We start from the raw sequence: 13,658 nt of genomic DNA, 5'->3' as shown, positions 1-13,658 counted from the left end.
CCTTCTGAACCTTAAGAATGAAGGAGATGGCCCTTAGTTTGGCCCTGCTACAGGTACCTGGATGGCCAGAATTTGAACTCTTTGGCAAGTTAGCTTCCTTCCTTGACCTACTGTTTTAAGCTTCTAAAAGTTTTGTGCATGTAGAAATGTTTTAAGATTCTCTTGATTTATTCCTCAGTTGGTATTAATTTTCCCTCCATGAACCTATGAAGATAACTCTTTGCCACTCATGATCAGTAGCAACTTATACCTTCCATTTAAACATGTTCCCTTTAGAGCCTTTTTAGATCATATTTCATTTGTTGGTTGAAATCAAAGGTGAACTCATTTATAGGGAAGTAAATGATTTTACAAATAGGTCTTTATACCAAGGTGAAAATATGATTGAAAAACTTTATGCAAGAATAACGTCTTTGTTATCAAAAGTCATGGAGAAAAGTTGTTAAATACAGCATCAAATGTAGTAGTATGGGTCTTAGAAATTAGAAAACAAACAGATAGAACTTTGAGGTATATTTCAACATTTGGAACCCTAACAGTGATTTTTGGATGTGTTTTGGTTTTTTAGGGGGAGTTAGAATTATTTATTTGACATCCAGCATTTTATTATTTAAAAATTAAAATCAGATAAGCATTTGAAAACCTATTTGATAGTATTGAATCCTGATATTTCCCCATCTTTCAAAGTAGCTCTAAATTTCTTTTGTTGTTTCTCAAGGGCTTATGTGAGTGAAAAACACTTTTAGAATACATATTTTTATTGCTGGGGTTTGTTTGGTTTTCAGTTTAAAAGTCCATGTCACCACCAAAATAATTCCATCATAAGCATAAATGCTGAGTATAAGGGAGTCAGATGAATTTCCAATTTGGAGATCCAAGCCACTGGTTTTAACTTGCACACCTATAGTTTTGAGGTTGGGAATGGTAGTTGACACTTCTCCTTTGCTGCTTCTCCTAAGTTTGCACTAGCCATTTGCTAAGCTTTGCATATTTTTGCTCTTCCTCTGTCAAAACAGTTCGTCGCTTGGAACGCCAGATTTCTGCCTCACGTTGAAATGTTATTTCTTGCTCTGTATTAAACTACATGCTTTGTCTTGTGCAGGTGTTGGCTTATGGAAAGACGCATGGTGTGACTTAACATACTTTTCTTATTTTCTGTTTTGTTTTGTTTTGAATTCTGCTTATGGTAGCAGACGTGTTTGCAGTTTCTCTGATTTGAAGGCTTCTTGTTTGGAACCGGTATTTGTAACAAGTGGATCTGTTACTTGCAGAAATATTTTTAAAACAGTGTGTTGATGGCGTTGCAGTTTGAAATTCAAGAAACAGAACAATATGTACTCAGGCATTGTAGGTGATTGTACTGTAGAATTCAGGTTTAAAAAGCAGACTTTCAAATCTGTTCCCTTTTTTTAAGGACATGCCACAGTTTTCATAAGAAGTACAGAAAACATATTTGTTGATATCTATTGCAAGTGGCATGGCTTGTTAAAAACTACAAATAATGTATTTTGTTTCAGTGATTAGTTTTTATGTCGAGTTATGTTCCTACAAATTACACATATTTTAGGAAACTACTAAAAACAAAATATGGTATTCTGCATCTATTTCTTAAGTATTTTTTATTGCCTTTAAAAAAATTCTATCACATGACTATAAATGATGTTTTCTCTTGCTGGCATAAGCTTGTTTGCCAAAGGATTTTGGCCTTTGGTCATCCACATCTGGCTCCATTTTCCAAGTACTACACTTTTAAAAAGGAACAATTCTTCTCTTTGTTTTATGGGTCAGATTGACCTGATGTCTTTTATCTGATTGGCACTCACATTTTTAAATTCCTATTTTTAATCTCAAGGGAGTTGTCTTAACTCTTTCTAGGGACATTTTTAGACCCTTTCCAAAAATATTACTCTAGCATTTAACAAGAGCTTACCTCTTTACTCTGCAGTGCAGTAGAAACTCTTAACCACAGGGATCTGCCTTTCTTTAATACCCTGGTGGTCAGGTTATGGAGGTGGCCAAGAGAAAGCAGTGCATTCTTTTTCCCTGTTCATGAGACTTGTAACCTTGAGCCCCTCTGACCTTTCTTTTTTAATCTCTGCAAGTTAATAATCTACAAGGAACTTCTTTTAAGATATGAATTTTTCTTTCATTTAAAGAAAAAGAAAAAGCCAAGAATGAGTCAAGTCTGGATCTTTTTGTGTGTGTTTCCTTACAGCAGGCTTGGCCTGGAGGAACCCAACAAATTCTCCTGCCTTCCACTTGGCAACAGTTGCCTGGGGTAGCTCTACACAACTCTGTCCAGCCCACTGCAGTGATCCCAGAGGCCATGGGCAGCGGCCAGCAGCTCGCAGACTGGAGGCAAGTGCCCTGTGTTCCTCTCTGGGAGATTTACAAGGGCAGATCCCTTAGAGAACGGGCACTTGAAGATTTGGTGAGACAGGAAGCAAATAAAGGAAAGGAAAGATTTATCTCTGTGTGAAATCCTTGAAGAAAAGAATCCATATCAAGCTAGGAGATGGAGTTACAAAAAAATTCGAATACAGGAAAACAGTAGGTTCCAAGTTCAGGAATTGATTTCTTCAGATTTAAAGGAAGTCTTATACAATTAGAAACCATACAGTGAAAACCCCCAAAGCCTTATAATCCAGGTGCCCAGCCTTAAATAAAACATATTTATTTGGTTGTTTCCACTGCTCTTCGTACCTATTTGGTCCAGTTTCTGAATGTTTTTGGTGTTCACGCTCCTCTTTCTGTTGATATAGGAATGCCCACTCTCATGGCAACCAGTACAGCACTATCATGCAGCAGCCATCCTTGCTGACGAACCACGTGACTCTGGCCACTGCTCAGCCCCTTAATGTTGGCGTTGCCCATGTTGTCAGACAACAACAATCCAGTTCCCTCCCTTCAAAGAAGAATAAGCAGTCTGCTCCAGTTTCTTCTAAGTAAGTCTCTGTTAGGGCTGATCGTTTAACTGCCAGTTTGAGAGAGAAGTTGCCTGGCATTTAGAGTGTGGAGTATAGACACTTTTGGTATGAAGCAGCAAGAAGCTGCCAAATTGAAAACCGCTAACCTTTGGGCATGCACACAGAACAGAGGTGTCCTGGTTACACTAATCATTTCTTTCTGCTGCTACTTTGAATCCAGCCTGATTTTGGCTGATGTTTTATTTTTCTGCCCACTTTACACAGTGAAATTTAACCATGGGGTAAAAAGGCATACAGAAATAAAATCTATATTCTAATTTTGGTGTTCTTGCCCCTGGAAACCCTGGCTAGAGCAGTTTGTTTAGAACTTTTATAGTTAAATGTATTGGCTTAATGGTTTGGTAAAAAGAAATCAAAGAGTTCTGGGGAAAAGATATCTATTATAGTTTGAGGGACCAAGCCTGAATGATCTTTCTTATGACTTTTTCTTGCAGGTCCTCTCTGGATGTTGTGCCATCTCAAGTCTATTCTCTGGTTGGGAGCAGCCCCCTCCGTACCACATCTTCTTATAATTCCCTAGTTCCTGTTCAGGATCAGCATCAGCCAATCATCATTCCAGATACTCCCAGCCCTGCTGTGAGTGTCATCACCATCCGCAGTGACACTGATGAGGAAGAGGACAACAAATATAAGCCCAATAGGTAAGACAGGTGAAACTTTCCCTGGCTCTGTGACTCCTGCTCTTGGTCTTAGTCTATTGGCTTCAGACTAGTGGCTGTGAAAGGAATTGCCCTTCCAAAAAGGGCATTTTTTTTTTTTTTTCCCGTTAATTTTTATTAGTTGGAGGCCAATAAAAAGGGCAATTTTGGAAGCATGGCCTTTCGTGAGTGAGCCAGAACACTGAGGTTTCCATCACTGAACACTGTCAGGTTTTCTTTAATATTACTTATGTTCATCAGTTAAGTCATTCGTTCAGTTACATTTGATGGTTACTCAGGCTACTCTGGCTTAGAATGCACATTATATACTACAGACATGATCCCCTGCTTTTAAGGAACTTCAGAGTCTGGAAACAGATACTGTAACAGAAGCATATAAACAATAGTTGATTGGAACAAGTTGGAACATATGAGATTATTTGAAATTCATGTAATTTTTTATGTGAACAGACCTCTTTGGAAGAGGTAGAGCTTTAAGTAGGGCTGCCTTCTTTCCCACCCACTGCTACATGATCATTCAGCTTAAGAATTTAAGTACCAGATTGTTTCCTTTTATCCCAACATCTTAATCCAAGTCCTTAATTGAGCAGTGAACTAAGAGAGAGTGGATACATTTAAGGACTGTGATACACACCTCTCTTGGTCTGAGCATAGTCAATTGCCTTGATGGTTCTGTGTTCCTTTTCATTGGGTTTTTGGTGTTAGGCATATAGAAGAGGTGATAACTGTTTTGAGAGTGGTCATTGAACTGATTTGGGGAAGAAAAAAGTAAATTTTCCACATAATAATGACAAAAATTACATAACCAGCAGGATTGCTTTGACTGGAGCAAAGCCTATTTAAAATTAAGGAAAAAGTAAAAGTAGTAAGGTAGGGATCAGTTTGTGAAGAAACTTTTTTAAAAACACCTATAGTGAAAAGTTTAGTTAGATACAATAAGGAACTGCTTATAGTCTAGCAGGGTGATATGAAAAAAAAGTGGTGTTTGAAGAATACTGTTGAAATTACTGTGAATAGGAATGGCTAAGAGGCAACATAGAATAGTTAAAAGTGTATACTTCGGAGTCTAGGACAGATTGTCCTGGATCTGACTCCTGTCTTCACCACCTACCACTTGTATGACTGCAGTCAAGTTTCTTAATCTCCCTCTGCCTCAGTTTCCTTCTCTGCAAAACATGGATCGAGTACCTGCTTCATGGAAGTGTTGTGAGGATTCAGTGAGATACATGTAGAATGTAAGAATAGTGCTTGACGCATAAAAAGTATTCAGAAATTTGTTGCCACAATGATTATCATTGTTGCTGTTATGGGAGGACTGGAGACTAGCAAAGAAACATTGCTATAAGAAGGTTGAATTTTCATGTGTTTTTCTTCTCCTCAGCTCTGGCCTGAAGGCAAGGTCTAATGTCATCAGTTACGTCACTGTCAATGATTCTCCAGACTCTGACTCTTCCTTGAGCAGCCCGTACTCCACTGAGACTCTGAGTGCTCTCCGGGGCAATAGTGGGCCCCTTCCCGAGGGGCCTGGCAGAGTCGTGGGAGATGGCCCTGGCACCCGCACCATCATTGTACCTCCACTGAAAACTCAGCTTGGTGACTGCACTGTAGCAACCCAGGCCTCAGGTGAGTATTGTCACAGCTGGAGTTGAATTCTCCTTTAATGTGTGTATCCTTAGGACACACATCCCTGCGCGATCCCTGGGTCAGGAAGGTCCCCTGGAGAGGGAACTGGCAACCCACTCCAGGACTCTGCCTGGGAAATCCCAGGGACAGAAGTCCATGAGATTGCAAAGAGACGGACCCGACTGAGCAACGAAACAGCAGCAACAGCTTGTGCTGGTGGTACAGACTAGTGGTGTAGATTCCCTAAAATTTTCCTAATTCAGGAATCAGTTCCTTGTAATGGGAAATTATTTTTTGCCATCAGTTTTTATTTCCCTGTGTTCATTTTTCTTGGATTAGTATAAAAATGAACTTGTGGTCTCAGAAATGTACTCACTGTTGATGGAAGAAGGTAGATAAGATATGTTGGGTGGCATGGAGAATTAGCAGGCAGGTTTTTTTTTTTTTTTTGCCACAGGTGATTCAAATTTGATAGTCCAAAAATGGGGTAATATTGAATCCTGATAATATTAAAAATGATTGCAAAAGCTTTTTTGGAAAGCAGTAGGTACTTTAGATCTTTTCTTACCCAGTGGCATAGCAGTGATGCTTTTGTAGCTTGTATTATCAACCAAATTACCTCCATCTTTTTTTGTTCTGTTATGCTGGGGTTAGGCTTCCTGGTTTAGTTATTGGGTAATGAAATGCAAACTGTAATAACAAACCCCAGTTTTCCTGGCTTAACATGATAGAAATTTTCTCCTTATTCACATGAGTTCCCAGTGTTCCTGGTTGGTAGGCCTGCAGTAAGTCAGGGATTAGAGCCTTGGAATCCTGAGTATCTGTTCAGAAGGGAAAAGGAAGTATGGAGGGGGTACACACAGTGGTAACCTCTTTAGCCCTAGAAATAGTGAAAACTCATCACATGCCCCCCCCTAGAAGCAGGGGGGCCCAGAAAACATAGTCCTTGTCTAGGCAGCTCTGTTTCAGTGGCAACTTTATACTCTCTTTATAGAGAGGCCTGTGAATTTTTGGCATCAATATAGCCATCCCTTCCATACTTTTATAACTTAATATTTTACTGTGAATTATAATACCAGAGACATAAGCAGGGTTCTAGTTTGAGGGTGACATGTGGTTCTGCTCCTCAGAAGTAGCCGTCCACTGCAGACGGGGCAAAACTTCCTCCTGCCAAGCTGTGCTGAGTGTGTCAGTCATGTCCGACTCTGCGACCCTGTGGACTGTATCACCAGGTTCCTGTGTCCATGAAATTCTCCAGCAAGAATCCTGGAGTGGGTTGCCATTTCCTCCTCCAAGGCCTCTTTCTGACCCGGGGCTCAAACCCAGGACTCCTGTGTCGGCAGGCGTATTCTTCACCACCAAGCCACTGGGGAACCCCTGAGCAGCATTACTGGGGGCTCTGTCCTGAACTGGGTCCAGAGAAGACCGGATGCTCCACCAGTCACTAAATATGTGCTCCAGTTTTCCTCATGAGGCCACAGAAGGAAGCAAGATTTTGAAAACTGATCATGCTTATATTCAGCTGTAGTTTCTTAGAATTTCAAGACAGTGAATGCCTAAGAAGATACAATCTTGCCTTCCTTTAAACCCCTTTGACACCTTAATGTTCTGCAGTATTACCAGTATCTTACTCAGCTTCACATTATCATTTCTGTTCCTGTTTAATTCCTTCATACATAAAACCCTATGCTTCTTGAGAGCAGGGTCTGTTCTTTCTTGTGTTATATTTCTAATAGCACCTTAACACATTACTGGCGATCAGATACTATTTACTGAAGTGACCCTTCTGAAGACCCTCTTGGAGGTCTATAGGAAGACAAAAAGGGTTAATATAGTTTTTGTTCCTCTGGTGTAAATGTAATTGAGGAAATAAGATGCACATGAAACCTTAACTCTTGCAAACCTCATACAGACATGGACTGATTAATGTGGTGCCATGTGAGGTTTAGCTCAGTGATACTAAGCCCATGTCTGCTCATAACTAAGGCCTGACTGACCCTTTTTTTAGGTCTCCTGAGCAGTAAGACCAAGCCAGTGGCTTCAGTGAGTGGGCAGTCATCTGGATGCTGTATCACCCCCACAGGGTACCGAGCTCAACGCGGGGGGACCAGTGCAGCGCAGCCACTCAACCTTAGCCAGGTAAGCGCTAGGGGCTGCTGCTTTCTGTTTGGGACCCCCCCTATTGTTGCTTTCTGGAGAAACCCGCTTCTGGCTGGATTGCTGAATAAAGCCAAATGAAGCACCTTTTGTGTTGAACAGCTTGGTGTTCCATGTCCCGCATCGTATCTGCATGTGCTGTGTCTCTTTATTCCCGCTGTGAGTGTGTTCAGGGTATACGATCCAGGTTTTCCATCAGACCTCCCGAGTCTGCCCTGGATGATTAGAGAAATGTCTGGAATTTAGAAAGCACCAAGGATACTCTAGTCCATGCCTAGTTCTGCACCATCACTGGCGTTGAGACCAGATTCTCTTCTTTCATCTCCTGGGTCATAAATAACTTGAGCCTCATACTGTTTACTTGAAGCAAGGGACAGTGAAAAGCTGTCTATACACTTAATCTACTGGTTCTAGTCTTACATGTTGCTCGAGTCTGGGGTTTGGGGCTCTTTTCCCTGCATCTGATCTTCTGATGGGTGCGGAGGGTCCCTACTCTATTTGTGTTCACTTTTTCCTCAGCTAAAATTCTGGTCCTTGTATGAAAGCTGTTAGCAGTGAGAAAGTGTAACTATGAGGATGTAACTCTGGGTTTGTGTGCACGTGTGTGTGTAAGAGAGAGCACATGCAAGTGCAGATGTACGTTCGAGTTAGTGCATGTGTTTTAGGCACCACAATTCAAGAGGGATGTGAAGAACTTAGAGGAGAACAAAAGAAACAATGGCAAGGAAGAGAGGTTAGGGAAGATTCAAAGTCACTGACGCCAGAATAGGGTGAGTTGAGTCGACAGTTACTCGCTTGTAGGAGTGGGTAACCCCTGTGAACTCTATTTCCCCCTTTCCTCTGTCATACTGGAGAGCAAACCGCTGCTGTTTGGGCTGGGTTAGGATCTGTTCTGCCAGGAGGCAGAGGGATGGATGGCCGCCTTCTGACAGCATTGCCAGTCTGGGAGGTCTGTGCTCTGGCAGCCCAGAAGCAGTTTATGTTAGAATCTCAACTCTCAAAATTGACCATTAGTGACCTCAAGATTGCTCACTCCCTTCTCCCTCCTTCCAGAACCAGCAGTCATCATCAGCTCCAACCTCGCAGGAGAGAAGCGGCAACCCTGCCCCCCGCAGGCAGCAGGCATTTGTGGCCCCGCTCTCCCAGGCCCCCTACGCCTTCCAGCACGGCAGCCCACTGCACTCGACGGGGCACCCCCACCTGGCCCCAGCCCCCGCTCACCTGCCAAGCCAGCCTCATCTGTATACGTACGCTGCCCCCACCTCTGCTGCTGCACTGGGCTCCACCACCTCCATTGCTCATCTCTTCTCCCCCCAGGGCTCCTCGAGGCACGCTGCGGCCTATACCACCCACCCGAGCACTCTGGTGCACCAGGTCCCTGTCAGCGTTGGGCCCAGTCTCCTCACTTCTGCCAGCGTGGCCCCTGCACAGTACCAACACCAGTTTGCCACCCAGTCTTACATTGGGTCTTCCCGAGGCTCAGCCATTTACACTGGATACCCACTGAGTCCCACCAAGATCAGCCAGTATTCTTACTTGTAGTTGGTGAGCATAAGGGAGGGGAGGGGCCCGAGTTCTCAATGGGCTGTCATGAGCCCCTCCCTTACCCTCTCCTGAAACTCCTTAGCCAGCAACTTGCTCCACAGGGGCCCACTGAAGCAGAAGGCTTTTCTCTGGGGAACCTGTCTCAGTATTGACTGCATTGTTGTAGTCTCCCAAAGTCTGCCCTGTTTTTTAATTCTTTATTTTTGTGACAGCATTTTTGGTATTTGGAAGAGTTCAGATGCCCATCGTCTGCAGTTACCAAGGAAGAGAGATCATTCTGAAGTTACCTTTGAAATATATTTTCCCTCTCTGACTTGATTTCTATAAATGCTTTTAAAAACAAGTGAAGTATCTCTTTATTTAACTTTATTTTATTGTAATTCCTGGTCAGAGGAAAAATGCTGATAGGAGGACTTGAAATCTGGTAACAAGTAAGGAAAGGAAAACCATTGCTTTCTGCTTGTTTAAAAACCAAGACTTAATTGCTTCTCTTAAGAGCAGCTTGCACAAGTCTGTATTTTACTGTCTCGCATTTCTCCTCGGAATTTTACCTTTGCTAATGGGACATTTAAGCTTACAGTGTTTTAGTATTGTTTTCATGTCATGTTATATTTAGTGGGAAATTTTTATTTTTGCAAAACTGGTTACATACTACTCTGTGTTACTATTGGGATTCTCTCAGTTGCTCCTGTGTTTATTATAAAGTAGTGTTAAAAAGGCAGCTCACCATTTGCTGGTAACTTAGTGTGAGAGAATCCATATCTCCCGTGAAAGCACTGGGTGTTCTTTTTAAATGAAGCCCTGTGCATTCTTTTTAAATTATTTTAAAAAAGTCTTTCTCTGATTCAGCTTAAATTTTATTCTTGGAAAAGCCATTAAGGTGGTTATTATTGTATGGTGATGGTTGTTTTATTATATGCAAACTCTCTTTGTATTATGTGATACTGGCATTGATGAGCTTTGCCTGAAGATTAGTATGAATTTTCAATAATACACATCTTTCTCTCTTTGCCTCATCTCTCCCTTTGTTCTATGTGATTTATTTGGGGAGAAAGCTAAAGGATCTGAAATCAGATAAGAACGTTGTGTATAGCTTTTATACTTAAAAGTAGCTTTCTTTGTATGCCAGCAGCAAATTGAATGCTCTCTTACTAAGACTTATACAATAAGTGCATGTAGGAATTGCAAAAAATATTTTAAAAATTTATTACTGAATTTAAAAATATTTTAGAAGTTTTGTAATGGTGGTGTTTTAATATTTTGCATAATTAAATATGTACATACTGATTAGAAGACTATAACAAGCAATTTTTCCTGCTAACCCAAAATGTTATTTGTAATCAAATGTGTAGTGATTACACTTGAATTGTGTATTTAGTGTGTATCTGATCCTCCAGTGTTACCCCGGAGATGAAATTGATGTCTCCATTGTATTTAAACCAAAATGAACTGATACTTGTTGGAATGTATGTGAACTAATTGCGATTATAATAGAGCATATTACTGTAGTGCTGAGTGAGCAGGGGCATTGCCTGCAAGGAGAGGAGACCCTTGGAATTGTTTTGCACAGGTGTGTCTGGTGAGGAGTTGTTCAGTGTGTGTCTCTTCCTTCCCTTTCTCCTCCTTCCCTTATTGTAGTGCCTTATATGATAATGTAGTGGTTCATAGAGTTTACAGTGAGCTTGCCTTAGGACGGACCAGCAAGCCCCCGTGGACCCAAAGCTGTTCACCGGGATTTATCAGAACAGGATTAGTAGCTGTGTTGTGTATATGCATTGTTCTCAGTTTCCCTGCTGACATTGGAAAATAAAAACAGTAGCTTCTCTTTTTTACCACCACCTCTACCCCTTTCTGTTTTGGATTCTCAGCTGAGTTCTCACAGAAGCATTTTCCCCATGTGGCTCTCTCACTGTGCATTGCTACCTTGCTTCTGTGAGAATTTAGGAAGCAGGTGAGAGGAGTCGAGTCCATATTAAATATGCATCCCCCCCTTTTTTTTAAGTAAGTGCAATCACTTTTAGATGATTTATTTTTTCCTTTTCCCATGTGGCAGTCCTTCCTGCAAATAGTCGACATTCCTAGTAAAATATTTGCTTGTTGAAAAAAACATGTAACAGATGTGTTTATACCAAAGAGCCTGTTGTATTGCTTACCATGTCCCCAATACTATGAGGAGGAGTTTTGTGATGCCGCTGGTGACAGGGAACTCGCAGAAAGGTTTCTTAACCGGTGAAGAATATTAAGAAGGAACCAAAGCCTGTTGAGTCATTGGGCTTCTGAGGTTTCTTTCTAACAACCTCTGTGTTCTCGGGGCCCTTCAGACTGTGAGATTGTCCTTGTACTCTCAGCTCCTGCACGGATCTGGGTCAAGAAGAGGGCACTGGGGATGGCAAAGTTCCTGCCCGTAAAAGATTTGGGGGAAGAAGGTTAACCCTAAGATGTGGATGTGTTCCATCTGAACTGAAGGTTATAGATTTGAGGGATACGTCTAGGACTGGTTCTTTGTAGAGATGGCGTCAAGGAGGTGCAGGATGGAGATGGGAGATTTCATGGGACCTGGTCAGCAAGCTCTGAACCAGGTTGAACACCGAGGAGCTGTCAAGGTATTTGGAATTTCTTCATTGGAAGGAGGAAGGGCTTTCAGGATGGGGCAGATAGTCAGAACAGCCTACCAGGAACATGTTGGTGTTTTTCTACTTTCTTTTCATCATTATATTGAGTTCTGTTTTCAGCACTGTATTGGTCAAGATACCCAAGCAGTTTGTACAGTTTCTGTCACGAGTATTATACAGTTTTCTGTGTCAGCGTGGTTGATCTTTATGTCTCTTTTTGCCAAACACATTCTCATTTTCTAGCTCAAAGGCAGATCTACGGAAACTTTTTTTGTTCCTTATCTTTCCTCTACAGGGGATAAGTTTTGTTGTTTTTGTAAGAAATGAGATGCGGGGGTGGGGGGGACACAAAACACTCCACTCCTGCGCCCCCCACCTTCAGTCCAGTAAGTGGATACCACTTAAGGTCGGAGTCTTCATGGGGAGAAGACAGTAATACCCAGAGCTTATATTGTTACCGTAGTCACCTTACTAGCAGTGTGTGGCTTTAAGAATTTTAGAGATCTTCAGTCTCAATTTTGCAAATTGGCGTTTCAGATTTACCAAGATGGAATGCATCTGTGTCTGCTGAATGCGTATATGCTTAATGTGGCTTAGATTCTGTCTCTGGGGCTTAACATTGCTGGCCCTGACAGGGTGAGGGAAGCCCCGTAATAAAGTGAGCAGCTGGCCCCGGTCACAGAGGCCTGACCTCAGACCGGCTTAAGACTTTAAGTCCTCTCAGAACTTGTATTTCCAACTTCCCCACTTCAGGGGGGAGAGAGAAAGTGGGAAGGTGCAGCCACTCTAGGCTCATCAGGACACTTGATCACTCCAGAGTTGGTCAGTGCTCAGCTAAAACCCCAGTCCCAGGAATGAGAACACCATTTAAACAGTTCTGGCCATCCATCGTCCTCCACTGGAGGGGCTAGCTTGACTGCCCTTAGCCAGGCAAGTGCAGTAATGTGTGTTTTATTCAGCATTATTACGCAGAAACCCACTGGTTAGGATGGTTTGTTTTAGGATAGGAAATGAAATTGCCTCTCAGTGACAGGAATGACCCAAGCCTGCTTCCTATTTCGATTTTTTTTTTTTAACTGATGGATGGTGCAGCATGTCTACATGGTTGTTTGTTGCTAAACTTTATATAATGTGTGGTTTTGATTCAGCTTGAAAAATAATCTCACTACATGTAGCAGTACATTTTATGTACATTATATGTAACGTTAGTATTTCTGCTTTGAATCCTTGATATTGCAATGGAATTCCAACTTTATTAAATGTATTTGATATGCTAGTTATTGTGTGCGATTTAAACTTTTTTTTGCTTTCTCCCTTTTCTGGTTGTGCGCTTCCTTTTACAACAAGCCTCTAGAAACAGTTTCTGAGAATTACTGAGCTATGTTTGTAATGCAGATGTACTTAGGGAGTATGTAAAATAATCATTTTAACAAACAAAAAAAAAATAGATATTTAAAATTTAATACTAACTACGGGAAAAGGGTCCATTGTGTAAAACATAGTTTATCTTTGGATTCAATGTTTGTCTTTGGTTTTACAAAGTAGCTTGTATTTTCAGTATTTTCTACATAATATGGTAAAATGTAGAGCAATTGCAATGCATCAATAAAATGGGTAAATTTTCTGATTCATGTGACTGGTTTTGACTTGTGTTACAAGGGTGCAAAGAGGATCAACAATGGCATCTTTGGAGTCGCTGAATACGTTGCATCTGAAGACTGGCAGAATGTTAGAGACAAGTTCCTTATTCATACAGATCTCCACAGCAGAACTGACTAGGGCCTGGTAGGGGACACTTCCCCAGAATGGAGTGTCCGGGACCCTAACTTAAGAGCATCTGGATCTAGCCCTTTGGAAAAGGCAGAAACTTCTGACACTTATTAATGAAATTGCTTCCTACTATGTTCCACCAAACATTTAAAGTACCAAAATGAAAATAAGAATAACCACAAGATGATGCTATTTTCCCCTCCTTTCAAGCTGCACTGTTAGAAGACTAGTTTTTGTTTTTTAGAGGAGAATTTCTGATCAGATTTCTCATGATTAAAGTGAATTAAATTTCTCCTGATTTGTCT

General features: G+C 41.4%; 1 protein-coding gene across 5 annotated transcripts in view; it reads left to right on the top strand.

Moving 5' to 3' along the window:
- HIPK1 (homeodomain interacting protein kinase 1) overlaps positions 1-13,214 on the top strand; it is a 52,053-nt gene extending 38,839 nt beyond the window's left edge. For 3 of the 5 annotated variants that reach the window (XM_061121092.1, XM_061121094.1, XM_061121093.1), the window contains 6 exons: positions 2,216-2,358; positions 2,763-2,945; positions 3,422-3,628; positions 5,028-5,269; positions 7,278-7,408; positions 8,480-13,214. In XM_061121092.1, the coding sequence (XP_060977075.1) occupies positions 2,216-2,358; positions 2,763-2,945; positions 3,422-3,628; positions 5,028-5,269; positions 7,278-7,408; positions 8,480-8,968 (1,395 nt within the window). In that variant the 3' untranslated portion in view covers positions 8,969-13,214. Of the gene's footprint in view, positions 1-2,215; positions 2,359-2,762; positions 2,946-3,421; positions 3,629-5,027; positions 5,270-7,277; positions 7,409-8,091; positions 8,197-8,479 lie in introns of all 5 variants that reach the window. The other 2 variants (XM_061121096.1, XM_061121095.1) reach the window with 2 other exon arrangements.
- The last annotated feature ends 444 nt before the right edge of the window (positions 13,215-13,658 follow it).

This window comes from Dama dama, chromosome 20 (genome assembly GCF_033118175.1).
Source record: "Dama dama isolate Ldn47 chromosome 20, ASM3311817v1, whole genome shotgun sequence".
NCBI lineage: Eukaryota > Metazoa > Chordata > Mammalia > Artiodactyla > Cervidae > Dama > Dama dama.
The sequence above is the reverse complement of the archived record's forward strand: the minus strand, read 5'-3'. Positions and strand labels throughout refer to the sequence as shown.